At 41.2% G+C, this 23,636-nt stretch overlaps 2 protein-coding genes and 1 long non-coding RNA gene across 6 annotated transcripts in view; 1 reads left to right on the top strand and 2 right to left on the bottom strand.

The window, feature by feature from the left end:
• The window catches only part of WDR88 (WD repeat domain 88), a 16,521-nt gene extending 12,444 nt beyond the window's left edge, over positions 1–4,077 (bottom strand). Inside the window, exons 1-3 of one of the 2 annotated variants that reach the window (XM_079987964.1) lie at positions 3,920–4,077; positions 2,693–2,803; positions 1,868–1,956 (exon numbers count right to left, since the gene is read on the bottom strand). In XM_079987964.1, coding sequence (XP_079844090.1) covers positions 1,868–1,956; positions 2,693–2,803; positions 3,920–4,015 — 296 coding nt within the window. In that variant the 5' untranslated portion in view covers positions 4,016–4,077. Of the gene's footprint in view, positions 1–1,867; positions 1,957–2,692; positions 2,804–3,777; positions 3,883–3,919 lie in introns of those variants that run through there. The other variant, XM_079987965.1, reaches the window with a different exon arrangement.
• Positions 3,640–8,510, top strand: LOC307222582. The gene is made up of 3 exons (XR_013841804.1): positions 3,640–3,848; positions 5,962–6,072; positions 7,797–8,510. It is a non-coding gene; the product is annotated as an uncharacterized lncRNA (long non-coding RNA).
• Positions 7,373–23,636, bottom strand: GPATCH1 (G-patch domain containing 1). 3 transcript variants are annotated; one of them, XM_079987954.1, is made up of 20 exons: positions 23,485–23,636; positions 21,701–21,835; positions 20,477–20,562; positions 20,008–20,168; positions 19,666–19,763; positions 19,232–19,287; positions 18,458–18,694; positions 16,453–16,600; positions 16,221–16,300; positions 14,851–15,055; positions 13,947–14,237; positions 13,236–13,414; positions 12,877–13,004; positions 12,454–12,590; positions 12,002–12,171; positions 11,116–11,329; positions 10,284–10,394; positions 9,373–9,527; positions 8,556–8,713; positions 7,373–7,694 (listed from the first exon to the last, which is right to left on the bottom strand). In XM_079987954.1, exons 1-20 carry the CDS (start codon positions 23,576–23,578, stop codon positions 7,664–7,666), a joined length of 2,874 nt encoding a protein of 957 aa, XP_079844080.1. In that variant the 5' UTR covers positions 23,579–23,636; the 3' UTR covers positions 7,373–7,663. The 3 variants fall into 3 exon arrangements, with proteins under 3 accessions (XP_079844080.1, XP_079844081.1, XP_079844082.1); XM_079987955.1 differs by having other exon boundaries at positions 9,373–9,497; positions 10,284–10,390; positions 11,106–11,329; positions 23,485–23,635; XM_079987956.1 differs by having other exon boundaries at positions 9,373–9,497; positions 23,485–23,633.

The following is a 23,636-nucleotide window of genomic DNA, read 5'->3' as shown; positions in this document are numbered from 1 at the left end:
GGGGTCATTCAGCTGTCGCCCCCGCATGGCTAATATAGGGTTGCTGTTGGGAAACGGGCCAGAATTGCCAGAGATGCAGTCTCTGCACTGTTGATGTTGTTGCTATTATGGCTTTTGTTCCTATGGCGACTGTTGAAATGTTGCCTCTGCTGCTGATGGCTGTGCACAGAATCCCAACGATGGAGTGATGGATGCCTGATGTACTGAGACCACAGGATTGAGCTGTCATTGGACTCAATTTAGAATTTGCGTACTATTCTGAATATGAGGTTTTCTGGGGCTAGCTTTCCTGTGCATTTTCCGGCAGCTGATGTTGCTTGGTAACTGCTCTGTCATTGACACAGCAGTAAAAAAAAAGCACTAATGTCCATTATACAACAAAGATATTCAATTATATTTATTCCAAGGTGGATAAGTATCTATATTTGTCTCCCACGGTTTATTTTTCAGCACCCTCCATTAGACCAAAATAACAATTTTTCTTGACTAACCCCAGAACGTAAGCACTGTTATCCTAATGGCCTTTCAGTATTTTGACAACTAATGCAGTGGTCTGGTCTGTGCATCCTTTTAAACCATAAGAGACATTTTGCTCTGGTGTAAGACGAATGAGCAGTGAGCTGGTTCATGTAGCTTAAAAGTCCCAGCTACTCCTGGCCACACAATGCTATGAGAAAAAAATGCAAAGTCTTGACTTGATGTGTCATCTGAACTCAGGCTCAGCTTGTGAGTTATTTTTTCTTTGATGAGCAGTAGCCCAGGTCTGTTCTTGGCTTAGCACTCATGGGTTGTTGGGGAAAACAAGCAGCCCAGGTTCAGATGACAGGACAATGCGAAGTTCATGATTTATTTCAGCACAGTCAGGAGCAAAGGAGGAGCAAAGCAGGGATTTTTGAGCATGCTGGCGTGAAATTGCAGTTAAACATTAGGTATGGTTTAACGTGGCATGAAGATGATTTTGTTATCATGCTTGTTTGCTTTCCTCTTATCTATAACCAGTTTGGATAGCTAATGTCTCTTCTAAATTAATTAGCCATAATGCGAAAGCATTGATTTAATTGAATATATTGTACTGATTTGCATCGCTGTTGTCTTTTAATGAATAGAGTTAAAAAAACAAAACAGTGGTTTATAGAAACTCTTCATGCTTCTTAGCTGGCTCTCCACTCAGTTCTGACAACAGCTGCACTGATGTCTTAAATTCAGCAATGTGGCAAATAAATGTGGGAGCAAAAGGAGGATTAGCTTATCTCCGTCCCTTGAAGATGGCTCTGCAAAACTGTAAATCTTCACACAGAATTTTCTTCTCATATCAGCTGCACTCACTGAATGCATCTGATCTCTGCAAGTGGCATGATGATGGTGTCTGGTGAGACCCCAGCCACTCCACCATCTTCCATTTGTCCCAATATGAACTCATGGAGTAGCCTTGCAGATATATGCTCCTCTCTTGGCTCCTCCACATTGCAGCAGCCAGACTCAGTGGCAATACTCTCTCCCAAGGAATAATTGTTACATCTCTTGCAGCAAATACAACAGTTTTGTGGCACCTTAAAGACTGGCATCTATAATATGGCATAAGCTTTTGCGGACTTCATTACATGTGGTACTAATACTATATCAACACTGAGTTAAAATCTAATTAATCTATTTACTTTTTTTCAATAAAAAAGATTCAAGTATTTTATAAGATATATATAACAACACAGTCGTGGTAATAATTTTTCCTACTGGCTTTCTAAGGCAGGACTGCATTGACCGTTCTGTTTTGTCATCATTCTTTTCCCTGTTCCTATAAACCCACTTGCTGAATATAATTAGTTCTGTGGCTTACTAATTAATATATAAAATGCAACAGTGTTATCACCTTTTATTATCAGGACTCAGGCAGCATTCAGAAATGGGCCCAGTGTGCTCACCTTCAAAGGTCTGAATACAGACAGCACCGGCAACATCCTTCAAGAAATAAAGATAAACTTGGTTATTCAGTAGTGTGCTCAGACTGAAAAAGACAATGAAGGCTAATTCGTAGCACATATTTTTTCACTTAATTATTCTAAATAGTTCTGCTTATAAGCTGCCCGCAGAACTTGCATCCGATAAATCAATTACCTCTGTTTACCTGATGAAGCCACATGATACACTGGCTGCATGATACATTTATCTCTTCAAAAAGGACTATTTTGGGCTATTTGAAGGCAAATGCAACCACACAGGGCATAAATTGTATTCTTATTCTCTGCCCAGTGTCTCAGGTTCAGAGGTACCCACAATGCAAAAGTGGATGTTTTTCCCACATTTCCCTTTATATTATTTATAGCTTCTAACCTTTCTACTCTTTTTTTAAACATAATATATACCGAACCATCACCACACCCTACAAAAATGAGCTCTGTAGGCCAAGTGTTCATTGTGCAAGTGGTGGGAAAGTTACCACTTTAATTTGGCAAATAAAATTGTGTCAAATACTTTACAGTTCAATCCTATATATGTCATTTCAGAAATAAATTCCACTGAGTATAATGGGACTTACTCCAAGCTGAGTGTGCAAAGGAGTGCGACCTTAGAGTGTATGTTTGGTACTTTCAACAATGATTCACTTAACCTTTGTGCTAATATGATAAACTACGGTTTAGACTTCAGAGCAATATGATCAATTAGATTTCTTGCTTCAGGTCTGTAACAAGCTTACCCAGAGTTTCACTGTGCTGTCATAAGAGCTTGAAAGAACTTTTGTTTCATCAAAACAGAAATGACAGGAGGTCACAGCTGCTGAATGTCCTTTTAAAATTTTAAAATGAATCTGTGAAAGAACAGAGTATCTCATGTTATCTTCTGTCAATGTTTTTTTGTAGATACACCAGTCAAGAACAGGGCTGTACAAAGTGTAATTAGAAATACCTTCTGTTCTGTCAGTTTCTCTCTTGCACGTCCACTGAAGCCAATTTACATGAATCCTGAGCAAATGGCTCACTGGAGTCTATTTTAAATCTCTCCACATGTGAATTGGTTCCTGGTGGCTGCTGATGGTTGTGTGAAGTGGCTGCCACTGGATTCCTAACAACATTTTTATCTGGGTCTGAAGAAAGGTGCTACATGACATCCCTGATACTTTATCTTAACCAGAACTGCAATCCTAATCTCATTTCCCAGGGAGTAAACCCTACTGAATGCAATAGGTCTTACTCCTGAGCAGACATGGTTAGAATTGCACTGAGTGACTTTTAAGAGATTTCCTTATCAGGTGACTACCAACATTTCTTAGATGAAAATAGGGATGTCTCATTCCATAACGATAATTTTACTATTTATACTGCCACACATCTTACGGGGCTGCCCCAGCTTCCAACATATATAAAAACATAATTAAACATTAAAAAATCCCTTCTCTATACAGGATTGCCTTCAGATGGCAGGGGGGGTTCAGATAACGCCATGCCCTCCAACATTTCTCCAATGAAAATAGGGGCGTCTTATGGAAAAGCAGGACATTCTGGGATCAAATCAGAAACCAGGACCGTTTCTCTAAATCAGGGATGTCCCTGGAAAATAGGGACACCTGGAGGGTCCGCTGTCCTACTCAGAATTAGATCTATGGGCGTAGCCAGGATTGGGGGGGGGGGGAGGCCTTTTGTTGGGAGTGCAAAACCTCAGTTTGCTATGTATTTTTATTGATTGCTGCCCCTCCCTGCCTACGCTCATGATTAGATCCATTGAAATTAATCAGCAGGACTAATTTAAGAGGGGTCTACCCTTACAACAGGACTAATACCATACCACCCAATGATGCACCGCTTCTTGCAGGAACGAGAAGTCGATGTTAATCAAAGAAATAAATCCATAGGCAGGTAACTTGCGCCGCCCCATTATCACGCGGTCCTTACAACTCGCCCCACCCGCTTCGCCTCCGCCACCCCACCTTGGCCAACTTCTCATGGTCCCCCTCCCAGGCCTGCGGCGAGCGGGTCTCGGTGGCCAGGGGGTCGTCCGGGCAGACCATCGGCGGAGGCGCCATCTCCAAGGGCGGGAACCCTCCCCTCCCTTCCCCGACGGCGGAGGCAGCTACTCCGGGGGTCGCTTTCCGCCTCCCAAACGCTTAGCAACCGGCCTGGCTCGCGGCTTCTCCCGCCAGCCCTTTCCTCCTCTCCGCCACCGGGGAAAGAGCCGCCTTCCCCCCGTGCCTCCCCTCTAGGCCTGAGGCGAAGCCGTACGCCCGGATTCCGAGATCACAGAGCGCTTCTCGGCTTCCTTCCCGGGAAAAGGCTCGGCGCCGCTTATGGGAGCAGAGTTTGCACCTCTGGAAACAAATCGGGAATTTGTACTCTGCACAAGCCCGGGGGCACTCTCCTTGATGCCTCCGAGCGCGAGTTCTTTTAAAATAATAATAATCATAATCTAATTAAAAAAACACACAAGTATTTTGAGTAAAGTACAACGCACGTGCGTACACACACATATCAAAATCAAGAACATTTTCTGGGAAGGCTAGAAGGAAAAGGCTATAAGGTGACAGACAACAACACACCAACCCCCAAACAAAGTGTTTGCCGCTCAGCAGTGGATATTTGCAACGCAATCTTAGGCATTTCTATTCCTGCTGAGTTCAGTGGCGCTGACTTGGAGGTAGGTGGATCATGGGACAGCTGAAGTTAATAGCCCAGTAGCTTATTTGCACTTAAGTTTGATACTGTACACAAAACACAACAAAAAAGAAACTAGATTTTATGGCCCAGAGCAGGGAGTTGAGGGTTTGCTTTGGGTCACACAACTAATCACATAATCACACCCAGCCATGGGTGTAGCTGCCCCCCCCCCCATCAATAAAAATACATAGCATACTGAGGTACTGTCCCTCCCCTCCCAGATCCTGGCTATGCCCAGCAGTCTCCTCTGTAAACTAAGTCTTGAATCACATCTAAGCCTACACCTCTCTCTTTTTAAATGCTAGTGTTTTTATTTAGATCTCATTGATGTACAGGCATGCATTTTTGTATAAACGTTTTTTAAATTTAATTTTGATATATATAAAAGGAGGGAAAGAACAGAAAAAGTCCACGTCGATAATGTAGGTATAATAACAAAACCCAACAGTAAGGAAAACAGATCACATCATGCTGATCATTGTAATTTAACAAGGGATCAAATCAGGAGTTCCGTATCTCAAGAGAGTTTGCTGGCTGTTGCAAGTAATGTTTGCCAAAGTATGTTACAAAATCTCAGCAAATAGTGGGAAAGGCGTCAGGTTTAGCAAGATCCCACAGTGCTTGAAGATGGAACGTAAGCTTTTCAGAAAGAGCCATGTTCCACACTTTTTGTGCTACACAAGGATGTCCATGTTTTGTAAAGTTTTCAATTTTTCCACAATGGTCAACTCAGGCAGCTACCAATAAAGAAAAGCAAAATATATTGGAAACAGAACATCTTGGTTATTTCCTTTGAAGATGGAGAGAAGAGCCAGTTGCAGTCTCATCTAAATTGCTCCTATTATTGCAGTCCTAGGTCTTGAGGCATTTCAACCATCACTTTATTTATTTCATGAAATTTATACACTGCTTGAATGCAATAAAATAAAATAAAATAAAAAATTAAAGGAGTTTACAAAAAAAGATAAAACAATAAAATTATTATAAAGTGAAAATAAGTACCACATTCAGGGGCCACATTAGACAAAAGACAAGAAATTTGAACTGGGGCTCTGTCTCACTTATGCCAAAGTTTTAACACTGTTTGCCTAATATGGACTGAAATAGATTTCAATGGTTTTTTTCCATCCATATTTTATCCTACTGTCTTACCTTCCCATTGATTTTTGTACAGCTAAAACCCTTTATTTCCATGAACTAGGCCCTTTCCAAACCCCATATTTAAGATGATAGCCTCCCAATCTTGCTAGAGGTCTAGTGTGTGGATCTGACCACAGATGGTCTATCTGATATACTTGTATCTATATCCTGCGTCCAGGTCACCAAAGTCCAGATGAAGCTGCTCCTGGGTGACAGGAACATCATACCGGAAAAAGTTACACATTCTGATATAGCCTTGTTTCCCATTTTGAGAGGACCCTACGATAAGGTAGGATCCAAAACAGGAGTAAGAGACTGCAATGTGGTCAGTGGTGAGTAGACTGGAGAAATAAGAACTGTGACATATTCTCCATACTGGAAATGTACTCATACTAAAAGGGTTTTTAAAACAACAAACCACACAACCATATTAATATTTTGAATGGTAGTATCCACAAGAGCCCCAGGTCTAGCACATTTTTCCTCTTAAGGCTGTCCGATGCTTGTTTTGTCATCAATCTAGGGGATATTTGGCAAACCTGGAATGCCCCATAGTACAGAGCAATATTGTAGGGACAGGCATTTGTCAAGGTCTTGTGCTGAAGGAAAAGTATTGGACTCGATGCAATTCAGTGCCATATAACAGAAAACACTTTTCTGGATGTGTGGGGTAAATGTTGTGTGGGGCTCATACATTGGAAGCTCAACTTTCTCCCTCCGCTCTCTAATGTGCTGTAGTGGTTAGAGTACAAAACTTTCCCATCCTTCCATAAAACCCCTCTAAATCCCATAGAATTTCTATTACAGTACAAAAGCAACTATCAATATGCACGACTTATGGTACATCTGACACTTGAATGCAGGTAATTCCATTTCTCCCCTCCCACACTGAGGATACGTTCTGCAGCTATTGAGCATGCTCAGTCCTCTTTGGGCCATCCTCTCCCCCCCTCCCACTTTTAGTGGTTTCCTCCTCCTCCAGGTTTTCTGTACCTCCGCAAATCTTGGGGATCTCTTGAGTCTACTGATACTTTTCTCCTGTACATGAGCGATGGCACCCACACAACCTAAGCATCAGAAAAACGGAAATAAGGATAACTAGTGGAGCATTTCTTCTGCAAATGTGGGTTGCTGGATTATGTAGCAAGCTCCAGTCCTCAAAGAAATGTTTCCTGGGAAAGATGGGCTAGCACAAAAAATCAAATTCACCTTTGCCTGCTCTCTCCTGCTTCCAACCAACTGCACTTGTCTCTTAACTGCAAACAATTTTTTCAGCCTTTTAAACCATTGTGCCTGCAGGGGGTTAGGATGCATAAGCAAGCATGAAAAGCCTGAACAAGACAAAAAAGCCCTGGTCTAAAGAAAGCTAGTCACAAGCCCCATTGTCATGAGTTTTTATTTAGAGTGGGCCCCCAAAATAGTAATTTTTAAAGGAAAGACTGATTTTCCCCATAATAATAACAGAACACTGCTATACTACTTCAGTGGTCAAAGATTTCAAAAAAGGCAGCTGTTGGTGAATATTACTGCTTCACAATATTCTCATATTTATACTTCAGGCTTGAAAAATGATTGTAAGACATTAGGCATAAGATCAGTAAATTTACTTTATTAAAATTTATTCATGCTCATCCTCTTTAAAATGCATAATTTTCATGATTCCTTTTCATATTACAATAAAGTTGAACAAACTTCTCTAACATAAACCACATTTCCTTTTATTTTTAACTCTGAAATCATAAATTCAACTTGTATGTTTTTATGCTATCAAAGCCAACATAAATACAGTATTTACAGAACATTCAAATATGCTTTGCACTGTTGATCTGCCATCATAGAGGAGATCCATTTTGAGACCAAAAGATGTTTAAAAATCCAAACTATCGCTTCACAAGTGGAAGATGTTTCAGCCTAGAAGAAAGCAAATGGGAAGGACTGAATAAGTAAATAATGGAAATAAACATCTAGAATTGAACCATTATAATCCATTTTTATATCAGCTACTAACATTAGATAATCCAAACAGAGTCTTCAAGATTTGACCAGCAATCCAAAGAAGTCCAGGTATATTCTGAACTAAACAATGAACAACACATCTGCTACTGTTCCCCAATATAAACAAATCTCCCCACCCCAATAAATAAATTTGACAAAAAGTCACCACTTAAACTAGCTGTTCTCTGAAAGCATGAATCCCTTATTGTGGTCCAGTATTAGTGAATGAGGTAAGCAAAGAGATGCACAGACTGAAAAATGAGTCAGACATCTGATCCAGGGAGATTTTCCTTATAATAGGGCAAACACTGTAACTGCCAATAAAACCTCTGAATGATGGAAGGAGACAACTGTGGTATTGATTTTTCCAGACCTGATAAAGGTTTATCTTAATCACACACATTCCATTTTTGTTGAATGTGAAATGGAACAAGATCAGAGCTATTGGGAAATTAAATTTAGACAAGCAGACTTTCAATTTCGTATCTAATTTTTGTAGTGATCTGTGGAAGAAAATGGGCAAATATATCTTCCAGAAAAAATAAACATGTTTTAACTGAACTATGCCCCAGTGATTACAATGAAATTAGATGTAGAATGCTAGAATTCCTGGGACTAAGACCTATGGAACTTGGTGGGAATTGCTCCTGAGTAGACATGCCTAAACATGCTGTAAACTTTGTTGAACAACTCGGGAAGCAAACAGAAACTACTTGTTTATTTCTTATACTCACTTTATACTCCCCCACTGGAAAACCAGCCCCTTCATCTCTTTACCTTCTGAGAAGTTCCTGTGGTGGGATTTCTGTGGTCTCTTCCTCACTGTTGCTGCTATCAGCTGTGTCCGAGCCACTGTTTCTCTCCGAGTCACTGTTTTTCTCCGATTTCTTATTCTTGTGTTTGCCCTTGTGCCTGCTTTTCTTGTGTTTCTTTTTCTGCAAAACAAGTTCCAGGACTGATATGATGCACCTTACAAAGAGAAATTCAAAACTCAAAAAAATGAACTTTTTATAGTATGAGCATGTATGAGATGACACAATGGCTATTCCAAGATAAAAGCTGGAAGAAGCTCAATAAGGTTAGCTTGATGACGTTTGTCAGAAAATGAGCCCTATCAACTTCAGTGGGTTTTACTCTTAAGAAGGTGTTAGCCAAAATGTAGCAGAAGAGTCCCCCTCACTCTGAAGTTACTAATAAATAACTACATTTAACACCCTCAGTTATTCCAAGCCTCCAGTCCTTATGGTATTTACCCAATGAAGGCATGTCAACACCAAGCACAGAATTTACATAGGGCCAGAAATTCATGTTTGTAGAGGATCTGACATGTGCAGAATTCAACAACCTTAAGCGCTATTTCTATCATCTGCACACCACAAGCTGTTCAGACTAGATCCACACAGGGAAGGTTTATGCATAAAAGCTGAAGCCCCAACAATGAAACATTTGCAGGAGGAGGAAGAGGGACTGACCAGTGTAATTCTGTTCAGTGGAAAGAGCTGCACAGCATTTCCATAGGACAATTATTATACTGTATGCATTTTCTATGGTTTTGCATAAATTCTACACCCAAAAAGTCAAATTGAAAAATCACCTTCTCCTTTTTGTGTTTGTGCTCTTTCTTGGTCTTGTGTTTTTCTCTGCTCTTTTTAGGTTTTGCTTTCTTAGCGGCTTCCGGAGAACTTGTAAGCTGGATTTCTTCATGCTTCAAAGGAGTGTCTAAAATCAAATCACATACAGAGGAAGTGCCTGATCAAGAAACATCAAAAATACTCAAGGAATGTCAATGTTTAGTTTTTGAAGTCCTTTTAAAGAACTTTACATCCTACTAAAGCTTTTATATCTTCATACAAACTACAGGCTTAGTTTAAAAAGTTCTGTCTCCTTCCAAGTCTACTGATTCTGGAATCTGTACAGGGCCTCAGCAGGATTCAAATTTTCCTTGCTCAGGAGTCTGTGGTTCAATGATAGTATTTTCAATCAACTTTCAAATATTTCGCAAAAATGACAGAAACAAAGTTTGTTACATTCTTAAAAGTAAACAGACATTTTCTAGTGAGAAAAATACTTGTGAGGTAAGAAAATTCCTAGGCAAAAAAGGCCCTATTTAATATCATAACCCGCCCCCCCGAAAAGGGATCTCTCCCCCACTCCCAACTATGCTACAGGGAGATCCAGGTGCACTTAAATAATAAAGGATCTTAAATGTGTTTCGTTCACAGGATACTGCATGCTCTCACAATGGAAGAAGTTGAACAGGGAGGGAAATCCCTTAATACTGTGATGACATTTCGTGACTCTACCAAAAAATCCTTTTGGTAGGCATGATGTTAATACAAGCTCAAAGTTGCCTACACAACTAGTTTGCCTTCACATTTAACTCCATAAAGAAAGTCCTCAATATTCTTGTATGCAAACTTTAAAACTATACTTAGACAAACTACATAACTGCAATTCATATAACGTGTTCTGCAGAATTCACACGTTATGCTGAAATGTATTTACCAGAAGCAGCAGCTGGTGGCAATCTTGGTCCAAATTCCTCTCCTGGATCAACTATGTCCATTGGGGGTGGAGTTAAGGTAACGGATAGCTTGGGTGTGAATACTTCACTTTCTTTAATTGGAAAAGCACAATTTAAAAAAAAGATGAAGAGGCGCTTTGATAATAATGTCTCAAGTATAATACCACAACAAGAATCACCATGCTGAGCCAAACATATAGCCCTTAATTTGTTGGTCCATTCAGAATCCCATCTCTGACAATGATAAGGTAAAAAAGGTTCTTATAATACATTTCTATGAGCTTGTGCCACCTCAGAGCCTTTTCTCTTAGTTAAAGGGACCTTAAGGGTTTCTGTCAACAATTAATGTACTGTTGGTCCAGTAAACTTTATCCTATCTCCACTTCTACTTACAGGGTATATCAGAAAGTGTCAGGATTTCACCAAGGTCTCAAGACCACACAAGAGTTCTTCAGACACTTTGGGCTGATTCAAACATAATATGCAACACAAAACCATCCCTGTGTGTCCCTCTTCTCGCGCTCCATCAGTTGCTTCCTTTTTTGCAGAAGCCAAAACTTGCTAGGATGTGACAGCAAACTACAGCCTGAACTTGCCCTCCAAATCAGTATGATACAATTAAGTTCAAACCATGGTTTTCAATCCTGGTTACGAAGGAAAGCACAACCCCCATATGGACATAGTGGCAAACTACAGTTTGCATCAAACTGGAACTACCTGAAGCACTATGTATTAGAAAAGGGAGTACAAGGCTCACTACCATAGCACCAAAGCACAGTTTGATGCTGTCCTGGACTAGCCACTGATTTTTACCTTGTTCATGAAGTGAAGGCGCACTTGGCACATCACAAGGCTTCAGGCTTTCAGAATCTGGTTCTGTCATTGGTGTTGTTTGCTCTTCTCCGTCGCTCTCTTCTTCAGATGATTTTTCATCTGAGGAGCTGGCAAAGATGGCCTTAAATAAATCCATTGATGGCCTGCTTTCTTCTTCTGTTTCTTCATTCTGACCAGTACTTTCACTTAGTGTCTGCACAAGAGAACCAAAAGGAAAGAGGTTTACTTAACATATTTTGCTTTAAATGTCCCATTATGAATGTGAGTAGCAAACACAGGTTTCCTAAAGATCAACAGACTACAGAGCCATGACCACAACATTTCAGACACTGCTCTGCTCTGCTCCACACAATGTTAATCTGGCTAAAATGGCAGAAATAAAATGCTTATTGTAAGATTTATGTTAGATACTCATGAGAAGTGCTTAAGCCCCTGGTCTTCCAGATGATTTGCTCATCTGGAGATACAGTTCAATGTCTTGTTTACAGCAGATTTCTTCCTCTGAGAAGGGGCCACCAATTCATCAATTCATTCAAATTCCAGCTATAGCTCTCTTAACTGCTTGGCCTTTGGATGAGGGTGGCTGTTGCTTGCTCTTGCGGAGTTTGTGCTTCCTTCAGTCTCATGCTCTTGACCTTTCATTTTAAAGAAGAATCCACTCCTGTATTACAACGGTCTACAACTAGTTGTAGCACATTTCTGCCTATACTGGGCACCGGGACAAAGGGAAAATCAGTGACAAGGAAGTACCCTAAATGCTGTGTGTACAATCACTTGACCACTTGGCTGCATCTCCACTTCTTCACAAGGAAGATCCATGTGAAGAACATACAATGAAAGCATCAAAACTCTGGTACTACTGTACCTTGTTAGAAACAGCTCCAGTACTTCTGTTTTTGTCCTTTGCTTCAACCAGTGCTGGTGACTGTGCCTCCTGTACAACCTTTGATCTAGCCACGCTAATGAACTCACTAATGGCATCATTTTTCTTCTTCTCTTTGTCAGATACATCCCATCTAGATGGTTTCTTTGGCTCTTAAAAGATACAAACAAAATTCCCGGCTTTCTTTAGTTTTCTAGTTATATTGATTTTGTCATTACTACTTATATTTTAAAGCATATTTGATATTTAAATAGCAGTTGGAGGTTATTGTTTTTCTTTTGCTATTCATGCACCAGGTGCTTGGCATTCTGCATCTGTCCTGTTTGATTCCCCTCTGTTGTTCCTTAAAAGATAGCTTACTATTTTGAAATGCCTCAAGTATTTTAGTGGCCTGAATCTTTTACTCCCAAGTGATAACAAAATGGACCACTTACTGTTTGAAGCATTATTTTCTTGCATTCCTGCTTTTGTGGGTTGGCTCAACATGCTTGATGTCGCATCTGATACAGTCAAGAAGTTGAACACAGAATACTTGTCACGTTTCACTTTGGGCAGTCCAACAATGCATGACCTGATGAAAAATTTAAAAATGGGGTTTTCACATCATTTCTTTTACATAGAAATAAGATCACACAAAACTAGAAACAAGCAAGCCGTTTACAAGTGAAGCATAATTTTAGACATTTGTGGAAAATAACTTATTGACAATAATCAAGACTAAAATTAACAATGTGACTAAGAAGGCCTAAAGAAGAAGGTTTTCATACGGAACCTACATTTTCTAAAATTAGCTTTTTTCATATCTAATCATCTGTTCTTCAGCTATTCAATGCTATTTAGAAACTCAAGCAACTTACTCTGAATAGGGATCAGGAACATTAAACCTTTTGCACAATAATTTGTCCGGGTGCCACTCAAACGCCTCTCTTGTCAGCTTGCCAAACATCTTCATCTTTGCAGCAGCCTCTTTGTCACTGACAGCTGTCTAAAATAATCACAAAGGGATTAGTATCTAGAGTGCTGGAGGGGAAATAATGTACTAGCTACAGTAAATGTACACTGACTCGGAACTTAGTCGCTTCCAAACACAATTTTTTTAAAATTGAAATTTATGAAAAATAAAACTTTGGGAATGATCTTAAACAGAGGAGCTTTGTGGAGGTGAATACAGGTCATCACAATTCACTGGTTACTGAAGGACTGAAGCAGAACAGACCTCTTCATCACGAGGAACTTCGACTTTTTCTGTGTCATCTTCATGCTTTGCAGTGGTAAACCTTGAGGCCAAAACAGAGCTGGAGGGCTTGTAGAGCAGGGCAGCACGAGAAAACTCATCTTGCTCTCTTCCACGCTCCCACTCGGTCATACTGTGATCTAAGCAGCTTTCTAGCACATCTATAGGAAGATAGGAGTGAACAGGAGCCCATAAAACTAAACTAAAAACACAAAAACAAATGAACCTTGTAAAACACATATACAAAGGGGAGTGCATTTCTTATCTCAATCAAGTTGTTCACACCAATAAATGGTACACAAAAAAAGCATAAACAAAAAGGAAAACTACAAGACAACAGCCTCAAAAGAAGCACTACTAAAAAGCCATGAACAGCCAAAGTGTCACTCTGGTTCTAGGAAACAGAAAATTGTATGGTTGCATTAAAATACAAATTCTAAGTGAACCACTATCATACAACTGTGCGGTGACATCACATAAGATTTCCTTGCACCTGAAGATGGTGTCAAAATGTATTAGACATACCAATAGTCAACATCATAGTAAATTTCTGTATATTAGTACCAGTTTGACACCCTGCCCCTTCTTTGCATTTTGTTACCCATCCGCTTATCACAAGCACAACGTTTGGATCCAGATGTAAAACCTATTTCATGACAGGGAAGAAGAGCTGCATGTGATTTTTCCAATTACCTTTCTTTCCATCTTTAAGACCTTCTATGTAATTTTCGTATCTCTTTTGTTTCTCTGGATTTTTTGCAAATGGTTTGAAATCACTAGATCCAGTGGTGGCCAACTGGGTTCCTAGCACCAATTGCCACCTCTGTGGAGTAACAGGTAACACAGGCACCTGGGATTTGTCAGGCAAGGGCCCCTGAGGCTGGAGCGCTGGAGCTTTCACTTGCTGCTCTGCTGCCTGTTTCACTTCTCGGATTCTTTCTTTGTCTTTCTCTGACAAATATTCCAAAACGGAAGTCGCTGGACCTAAGAAAGAAACATTATGGTGTAAAAACAGGACAACAAGGAAAACTTTTGTTTTAAGAATCTAAACAGTACAGTGCTTTAAGTATATTTGCCAATACTTTGAATTGTCCTTGGAAAGGAAGTGGCTAAAATAGCATCCTAACTTGACAAGCAAGATGGCCTTCAAATTTAGCCTATGGTCAAGAAAAAACAAACAAGTGGGTGCACTGACTTTCTCAATGAGCCTCCAACACTGAAGAGCATGTGAACCTACTGAGTAAAAATGTATGCGAAGTCTGAAAAGATGAAGCACACACACACACACACACACACACACACACAGAGAGAGAGAGAGAGAGAGAGAGAGAGAGAGAGAGAGAGACCAGAGTAAATACAGCCCAGAATATCTGTGCTTGTTATGTATGATTACAAGGGGGATGCCCATTAACCCATTAGGTTAATCAATGTTCAGTAAGGAGGGGTCTGATCAATAAGGGGGGGACTGCTGTAAACTTCAGAAATGAATGCCTTTAATACAAATTTGCCAATAAATCCCCCCTCAAAATGGTCAAAGCAACAGGAACCTACAATAGAAACATGTGAAATGCAAGGAAATATACAGCATCCTGGGTACCTTCCAGACTCTTCTCGCCTAGCAACTCCCTCCGCTGAGCAGCAGTCTTCTGGTGTCTGCTTTGCAGCACTGCATCACTCTCAAGTTTCCCAATGGATTCTGCTAATGTCTGCACTAAATGAGAGTTTTCACTGCTAACTTTTAGCACAGGTCGAAAGTAATGGACTGGTCTGTAATCCCTTGGCAGGTCAGGAGGAGGATAAATCTTGTAAAGGAAAAGCAACAGAGAACATTGAATATTTTGTAGATGTGGTCTCATTTTGATTACTTAAGCTTTAAATATATACAATGTCTCTATCAGTCACAGGACACTGTCCAAGTTTAAGACTGAAATCAGGTGTACAAACCAGTACACAGAATTAGGTCCTGCTCATTCTGCAATATTTCAACTGTAAACAAAATCCCTGATAGCTACAGACCATCAAACACCATCACATGGCACCAAGTTGCCCTAATTCATCCACAGCTTCTCTTGTTTTCATAATCTTGTCAACCTCTGCAAAAACGCCACCTTCCATTACAGTGGTACCTCTGGTTATGAACTTAATTCGTTCCAGAGATCCATTCTTAACCTGAAACTGTTCTGAACCTGAGATACCACTTTAGCTAATGGGGCCTCCCGCTGCCGCCATCGTGCGATTTCTGTTCCAATCCTGAGGTAAAGTTCTTAACCCGAGGTACTACTTCCGGTTAGCAGAGTCTGTAACCCGAAGTGTTTGTAACCAGAGGTGTTTATAACCCGAGGTACTACTGTATATGGCAAGTTAAATTGCGTCTAGAACTATGCTACTTAATCACTGGAAGAATAAACCTTCTGTGTCATTCCCCCCGGCTATACATTCTCAGTTGCCATGATCAAATCAGGGCAGTGGAGTTCCAAACAATTACACCTTCCCTGCCTTATTTTTAGGGTAGAGAAAGAATAAAGAAGTATTGAGTCTCTACAGAGAGTTTGTGAAAACCTGATAAGCTGCATTGGAGAGATCCTCCTAACTTTTAAACAGAATTAGTAAGATGCCTGTTTGGGTTAAGCAAGCAAGAATGAATTGATCCTGTTAAATTGTTTGACAAAAATGTTTTTTTGGGGTTTTTTGTGCTGTGGATTTTGAAAATGAAAAATAATTAATCTTGTTGGCAATTTAACAGATAAATTAATTGATACCACCAGAAGCACTTCTGTTTATACAGCTAAGCCATCACCAGCATAAATAGGGAGGTAGTTGGCAGTTGAGTTTCCTACCATGAACCATTAACATATCTTCTGATCTCCTCCCCCATACCAATTTGAGCAAAAATCTGCAGGTATGTAGGGAAAGGGAGCTATCTTATGAAATGTCTTGTTCAGGGGAAAAATAAATTCGTTTACGTACCTTTTGAGAAGTTACAGACTTAGATGCTGGTGAGAACCCATCCAAAATTTTCCCAATGTACTTATGTTCTCTCTCTGTTCCTATGAACAAAATTAGATTCCATAAGTGGTTTCAAGCAAAAACAAATGGGAGCAGAGCTGGGCAATATATGGCAACCTCCTCTACAAGACCCTCCCTCTAGGAAGTTTCAGATGAACAGGATTTTGGGGCTCCAGAAATTCCAGATTCATACCCTGCTTGCTTCTATACTGCTTAGGTGCTGTCCATCCATACAACCCATCTCCGGGTTCCTCATCTTTTAGAACAGTATCATATTTAGAAAGTGATTCAGTAGCATAAATGTCGTCGTCTTCATCTTCTAAAGCTCCTACACCAAAAGCCTAAGGAAAACAATATAACATAGAATGGTTACAACTGAATATTTCAACAGCCCACTAAGTGTTTGTCTTAAAAAAAATGCACACAGGGATCTACAGTTAATTTGAGGGTGCTGAACTTATAACTGTGTCAGGGCCCCTATTGCCACCCTGACACCAACATGGGCACAAGGTCATATACACAGAATTCACAAGGAAGTCAATGCACTCCCTTGTTTGGTTTTACCAGGCCGCAGGCTATCTTGCTTGTCAAGTTAAGATGCTATTTAGCCAATTCCTTTCCAAGGACAATTCAAAGTGTTGTAAAATATATTCAAAGCACTATACTGTTTTAATCTAGGGAATCTAAAAGGTTCACATTCTCTCATATGAACCACTCTAGTTATTGAGGTAACCAACAGAGGCCTGGCTCCATGCTCCACCACATGTGGAATCAAAACTGGCAATGGTTCAGGACAGGGCCTTTTCAATGACAAGCTGCAAAAGCTAGTGATCTTTATGGATTAAGCAGGGCTCCTAAAAGAATTTATTACACACATTACTTCTTTATCTTCCTAGCACATGTCATTACCTGCAAAAACTCTACCTAACACGAATGCAACTATGGATAAGCCTGCCTGAAGGATGTACCAAGGTGCTATTTATTTCCTGATATTTTTACATGAACCATGTACCTTTTATACCAGTCATGTGTCTTGTTTTTGAGAAACCACTTAAGAACTCACAGAAATGCAAATAAAGATGTGGACGAGCTTCCATGTAGCACACAGGCATTTACTAGAATTCTGCAAACAGCAAAACTTCTGTTCTGCTTTAAATGTACTTTGAGCTTTTTCATCAACAAGCATGACTGGCTCCAGGTTTTTGGGGAGAAGGGGCCTGGCAGTGTGCCAGTGAGCAAGTACCCAAATCCCGCTCCATGTAGGTGCAACAAACATCAAAGAAGGGATCTTCCTTGCTCAGGACAGAGGGCAGACAGTGATGGCTGCTGCTAGCAACAACCATCAGTTTCAAGCAGGAGAAGACAGGCAAGCGAGTGATGATACCTTTTGCTCCTAGGTGCCATTGCGGCTCACTCAGGTGGGTGGGTGGGGCAACCACCGTCACTGTTAGGAGGGATTCGGTGGGGGCGATGAGCAAGTGGCGCAAGCTTCTGCTCCTCCCACCCATTGCCGCTCAATTGTTCACCTAGCAAATGAGTGGCAGCTGCCGGTTCTATCCTCTCCCTTCACAGCAGCTGCTACTGCCTTCCACAGCTCTTGGCTCACATACTAGCAGGTCAATGGCAGCTTCCCTCAACTTCTCAGGCAGGGGAGGGTAGATGAGGGGTTGTTTCCAAGGGCAGCAGGCAGGCAGAAGGGGGTGGAGGAAGAGATGCCGGACCTAGTGCCACTGTTGCTGCCATCCAGGCCCAGATGCAAGTGGGGGCGGCTACTAGTGCAGCTGAGTGAGCATACTTTATGTATAGCAGTGTGTCAACACACAAACTTGGCAGCTGCCCAGTGATGACCCACAACACTGGCCCTGCAAATTAATTGCACAAGACAAGTGGTGAGATTGATATCATGACACACAAGGCTGGGTACACTGTATACATGTGCAAACCCACATACCATCTACCCAGAATTTAACTCAAATTCTGCAGCAAGATAAGCTGAACTGGGTAAGCAATGGAAGCTGACTCCCTTGCCCCCTTCTCCTAATCAGTGGTGAATAGTAAGTTACACTGGGCACTGAAACCACCCATAGAAATCCTCTTTTAGCTTCAAACATTTTAAAAGGCATCATCCATTCACTTACAAGCCCATCTATCTTAATAGCCACAAGGGTGAAAAAAACTTTTAACCAGCCGCGTTTTACCTGGCCTGAAATGCCAAGCTTCCGCCCTTTACTGTGGTGCAGATCTCCAAGATTTGAGTTTTCAGCACTGGGGTTGAAAAGGTCGATGTGTTCTTCTGAAGAGCCAAATAAGGCTTTGGTGGGATCCAAGCCTTTGTACCCAAGTCCATGGACATTATCTTTAGGAGTCAGGTCTACAGGCACTACATCTTTGGGTGCAAACGTCACGTTTTCTGGGCGATATTCATCCTCTTCTTCCTTTAGGAAATTAACACACATTTGTAACAAAGCATTGGTACTGAGGTCAGCAAAAAGACCTTGCTTGCATTCATCCCAAGAATCCTTCCTCTGCTGCAGGGGACAACAGTTTTGTGTCCGGAAGCTACAGGCTGACTGCAGAGCTGAATCCAGTGGAGGGACAGGCCAGAACAAAGGTGAGCCTCTGCTCTCTCCCTAACCCCATTTCTCTTCATCCAGAAGGCTGCAGGGACTGATAACTCTCATCTAAACTGACCACTTGTAAAAGGCTTTTGAAATTAGGCCAATGGACTCATGTGGCTCTGCCCCATTGTGAGTTATTACATTTGCAAGCTTTTGGGAGCTGAGACTTCTTTTTGGTTAGCTATGCTATCTAGTAAAAGTCTACATACAGTAATAGTGATCTAGAAAACTGGAGTAACTGTTTAAGAAGAATGTTAATGTCATCGGAAATGATCCTTTGTGTGCTTTGCACAACTGCAGATGAAACAAAAAACAGTGGCCCCCACCCAAAGTAAAGTGTTGCACAAGCAATACCTCTGACTCCTCAGATCCAGGGGGCAAAGAACAGCCATATATTTTCACTTCAGGCTCTGCAACCAAGTATGAAGACACAAGGTTAAATTTCTATCATTCTTCATTATCATGACTATGCAAAGGGCAACGTGCCCAGAATCTACATTGCTGTGGCTCCACTGAAGTGGGTCACAATAAGGTTGACATAGAATGGAATGTAAGAGTCATTTTGGTGTAAATGGTTAGAGTGTTGCACCAGGGTTTGAATTCTCACTATCCATGAGGATTCATGCCAAGGTCACTGGGTGTCCCTGGGCCAGTCACAATTCCTCAGTCTAATCTAACTCACTGGGGAGGGAAAAACTACCTTGAGCTCCTTGGAGCAAAGGTGGCATGTAAATGTAATAAATAAATGGGGATTATACAAACAATACAAAACATTTCATGGAATATACCAGGCTTCTGCTTCCGTGGTTTCCTCTTTACTCTAGGCCCAACTCCTTGTCCTTCTTTCCAGCCCATTTTTCGCAACAAGTCAATACCAATGGTTATTCTGAAAAGCAAATTTATTAATAGTTTTTGTAACCACATATACTAAAAACTTTGTGCAAACAATACTGCAAACATCAAGCAAAACACAGGCCAAGTTTTCAGAGCTCTAGATTTCGCATCAGTGAAGTCTGAGGAGGAAAAGCTGACGTTGCCGAGTCTATGTCCCCTTCCCCAATTTTAACCCATTATCAGTTGTATTGCCTTTTATTCATTAACACAAATAATTTTCCATAATAGGTACTTACTTTGCAGGTGCTATAAATTCATCCAACACAGTGGCTCCAGGGATCGGGCCAACAACTCCTGCAAGTTGTTTGGCCTTCTCTTTTATTTTATCTTTGCTTTTGGAAGCAAATTCATTTGTAATTGAAATTTCCTTTGGTGCTATCCCATGTTCACCAAGATCCTTTGGAGCAAGGGGAGAAAGTAAGAAGAAACAGATCATATTAGAAAGGATTCCTCCTCATCCACATATTAAAACAATTATCTTGAAATGAAAACAAAGAGCAGCTTCATTGTAACATAAAATGTATTGGTTCTTGGCAAAACATACTTCATATTTATTGTGCATTGCAGAAATAGCACTACATACATATATACTTAAGACTAATGAATAACCAGAACACAGACACACACATCCCATTTATGTGGAACTTCAAAAGATTATGACAGTGTTTTATTTATTTATTTAAAATGCATTATTTGCAAATTTACCTCTTCATCCATAAAATCTTCTGGCCCCAGAACTGTTTTTTCTGCTCTGTTTTGACGTGATGATACAAAGGTCGACGGTGCCCATCCTTTAAAGACAATAACAATTCATTCTTATAAGGCATGAGTAATTAAAACACTAACATAATGTTTCATAGTGGAAATGGAAAGTTACATTTAAAATTACACAACATTACCTTGTCTGTAATCCTGTCCACATTCACAGGTGAGTAAGTGCCAGTGAAATCAGTGGTGTTAACCTCTGAGTAAACATGCATAGTATTGCACTGTAATTATCCAATGCTAATAAGCTAGCATTTACAAGGGGCCCCTAAGGCATTTGGACCTAATTCAAGATGCTAGTTTTACTCTATGAGAGCCCAAATGACTTGGGTCCTTCATACTGTTGCAATTACCACCCTCACTTTGTTCCATAGTGATCTCTACAGTGAACAGAGCAGCTTTCTGGCTGTGCCAAAGCATGGGCTGAAAGTGGGTCGTGTGGGGGCCTTGCTGAAGCCAAGCAGTTCAGGTCACTGCTTGGATAAGGGACTGTCTGGAACCCCATACAGACTTCCTTGAGTTCATGATGGAACAATATAGATGTCTTTTAAATGAAGCAAGCCTGAACCACAAGAGGATTTGAGAGGTACTCCAAATGTCTATAAGAACCAAATTAAGTGTTGGTTTTTTTAAAAAAGGAAATAAATGCCAAAAAACTGGAGCCATGATAAAAAGATTAGGATAAAAGCTAGTCACAAAATATTTTTATATATCATATGTATTTACATTAATGTAATGGCATCTAATAGCAACTAGAAACAAACAATATATATCTATTTATATCCAAAGCTAAAGAATATCAACAGTGTATAATGAAAAAATATTAGCAAAAAACTGAACAAATGTAGGTTATATTTTAACTGTCACTGGCTTTAACTGGATAGTGCTTTATCATATTCATGTATTTTGTTCTAAAATCTTTTTGGAAGTCACATTGCAAGGACAATGTGCCACAAAAGTCAGGGTGAAAATATTCAAATAAATTTATAAATATTTTAAATATCCCATTCTTCCTTCAAAGAGCCCAGGGTAGCATAGGTGGTTCTTCTTCCCACCATTTTATCCTCAAAATAACCCTGTGAAGTAAGCTCGCCTAAAAGGTAGCCCAAGGAGTTGTGTGTAAGACAGATAGAAAAGAACTTTTAGACATTAGTAATTACCCACCTTCTTTTGAGCCCACTGTGTTAAAGTAGCCAGCAGAGAAACCACCACTAAATGCTCCATGGAAACGTTTGTACCGTCCCTTCTCATCTTTGACAGTCTGTTCTTGGAGAGGAACTGGTTTCTTAATCCGCTCACCTGTAATTATTGTTTTAAGAAGCATAAATTAATCAGAACAGTAAATGAAAGGTGTAAAGAGGAGGGATATGGGTTTGCTATTCCACTATGAAAATTAGTTCGCACCCTGCCCAGCAATGCCAATTTATCAAGGCAGACTCAGGGGAGAAAGGGCCTAGAAGCCATTCCTCTCCTGGTTTATGCACGGAGGACAGCTCCTTTATATGTTAGCTCTCTTCCCAAATTCACAAAAACAAGATGAGACAAGGGGGGGAAAGTCAACCGAATGCTATGCTAGAGCAGCAACAAACAGGCTCACTAACCAATATGATCAAAAGGTAGAAAATACAGTGATTTTCATTTACTTTTCCATTCCAACTACACCCTACCTCTAACATGCACTTCTAGCTACATATGGCACCAGTGAGGAGCCACTGGAATATGTACTGTTTCAGTTTAGGAGTACTGAGCTACACAGAGTATCACAAGTATTAGGCTGGTTTCGTATGATCAATTTCTTCAGTTCAGCCACTTGCTTAACAGTCTTATGGTGCAAGATTATGGATATCTACTGAGAAGCAAGTACCATCAAGTTCAATGAGACTTATTCCCAAGTAGAACTGCAGTCCTAATTCCTACCCCATTTTAAGCAAGAATACCTGAACCAATGTGAGAGGCGATCTGCACATTAACTGTGGGAACATGCAAGGAGACTAAACATTAGGAAGAACTTTCAGAAGGTGTGGACCCTCCTTTGGAGGCTTTTAAGCAGACGCTGGATGGCCACCTGTCAGGGGGTTCTTGAGCTGCGGTTCCTGCGTTGCAGGGGGTTGGACCAGATGACCCTTGGGATCCCTTCCAACTCTACAATTGTACAATCCTACGAATAACAACAGCAGCTCTCTTTCATTAGAGATTTTAAAGTGGAGGTTGGGAGGCCATTTGTCAGGGGTTCTTGAGCTGCACTTGCAGAGGGTTGGATAAGCTGGCCCTTGGGGATCCCTTCCAGCCCTACCATTCCATGTGTCCATCACCCTTCAGCCCCAGCAGCCATCACAGGCAAAAGACATGGGCGTTTTTCTTAGGGTGTGTGTGTTAAAAAGTGTTTGAGCTTTCTTTGTGAGATCGCCCCAAAAATGGCTGAGGTTTTTTTTTGGGGGGGGGGGTCACAAACATTTCCTTTAAAATGTAAAAATACCACCAAAAAGAGGATACTACGGGGGGAGGCTTCTGTTTTTTTGGGGGAAAGTTTCTTAGGTATTTTTTAATGCTTTTAAATACTTCGTAAGAATTTCAGGCCTGCCCCCCACAGCCCAACCAGTTGGCTACCCCCAGGATCAAAAAGATCGGGTGCGATGGAGTCTGGAGCCCAGCAGCATCTGGAGGTGTGTACCCCACCTCCCCACCCCCGAAATAAAAGGGCTGGCACATCCTTCTAGGCAGGGTGAGGGTCCGCCCCCCCCCATAGCCAATAAGCACCACCCTCCAGCCTGTCTGATCCCCTTTCCCTGGGACCCTTCCCCCAAACAAGAGGAACCCATCAGCCTCCCCGCCCCCCTCTCGCCAGTGGGACGCGGGGTCCCCAGCACAGGCGGTGCTCTCCCCTCAGCGAGGCCCCGAGAAGAAGTGGGGGGAGGTGGGCCTGGCGGCCACCGCCGCCGCCAACTCACCCTCCTCCAGGGGCTCCAACGGCGTGCCGAAGCTCACCAGCTCTGCCTCCTCGTCGTCGTCGCCGCCGCTGCCGCTGCTCTCGCCCGCCGCCATCTTGCCGGGCCTCTAAAGGGGCGGAGGAGCCCCGGTGCCGCCTCTTCCTCGGCCTCCC

The sequence above is a fragment of the Podarcis cretensis genome, assembly GCF_951804945.1.
Source record: "Podarcis cretensis genome assembly, chromosome: 8".
Classification (NCBI taxonomy): Eukaryota; Metazoa; Chordata; class Lepidosauria; order Squamata; family Lacertidae; genus Podarcis; species Podarcis cretensis.
Note: the sequence above shows the minus strand (reverse complement) of the source record. Positions and strands in the feature narration are given on the sequence as shown.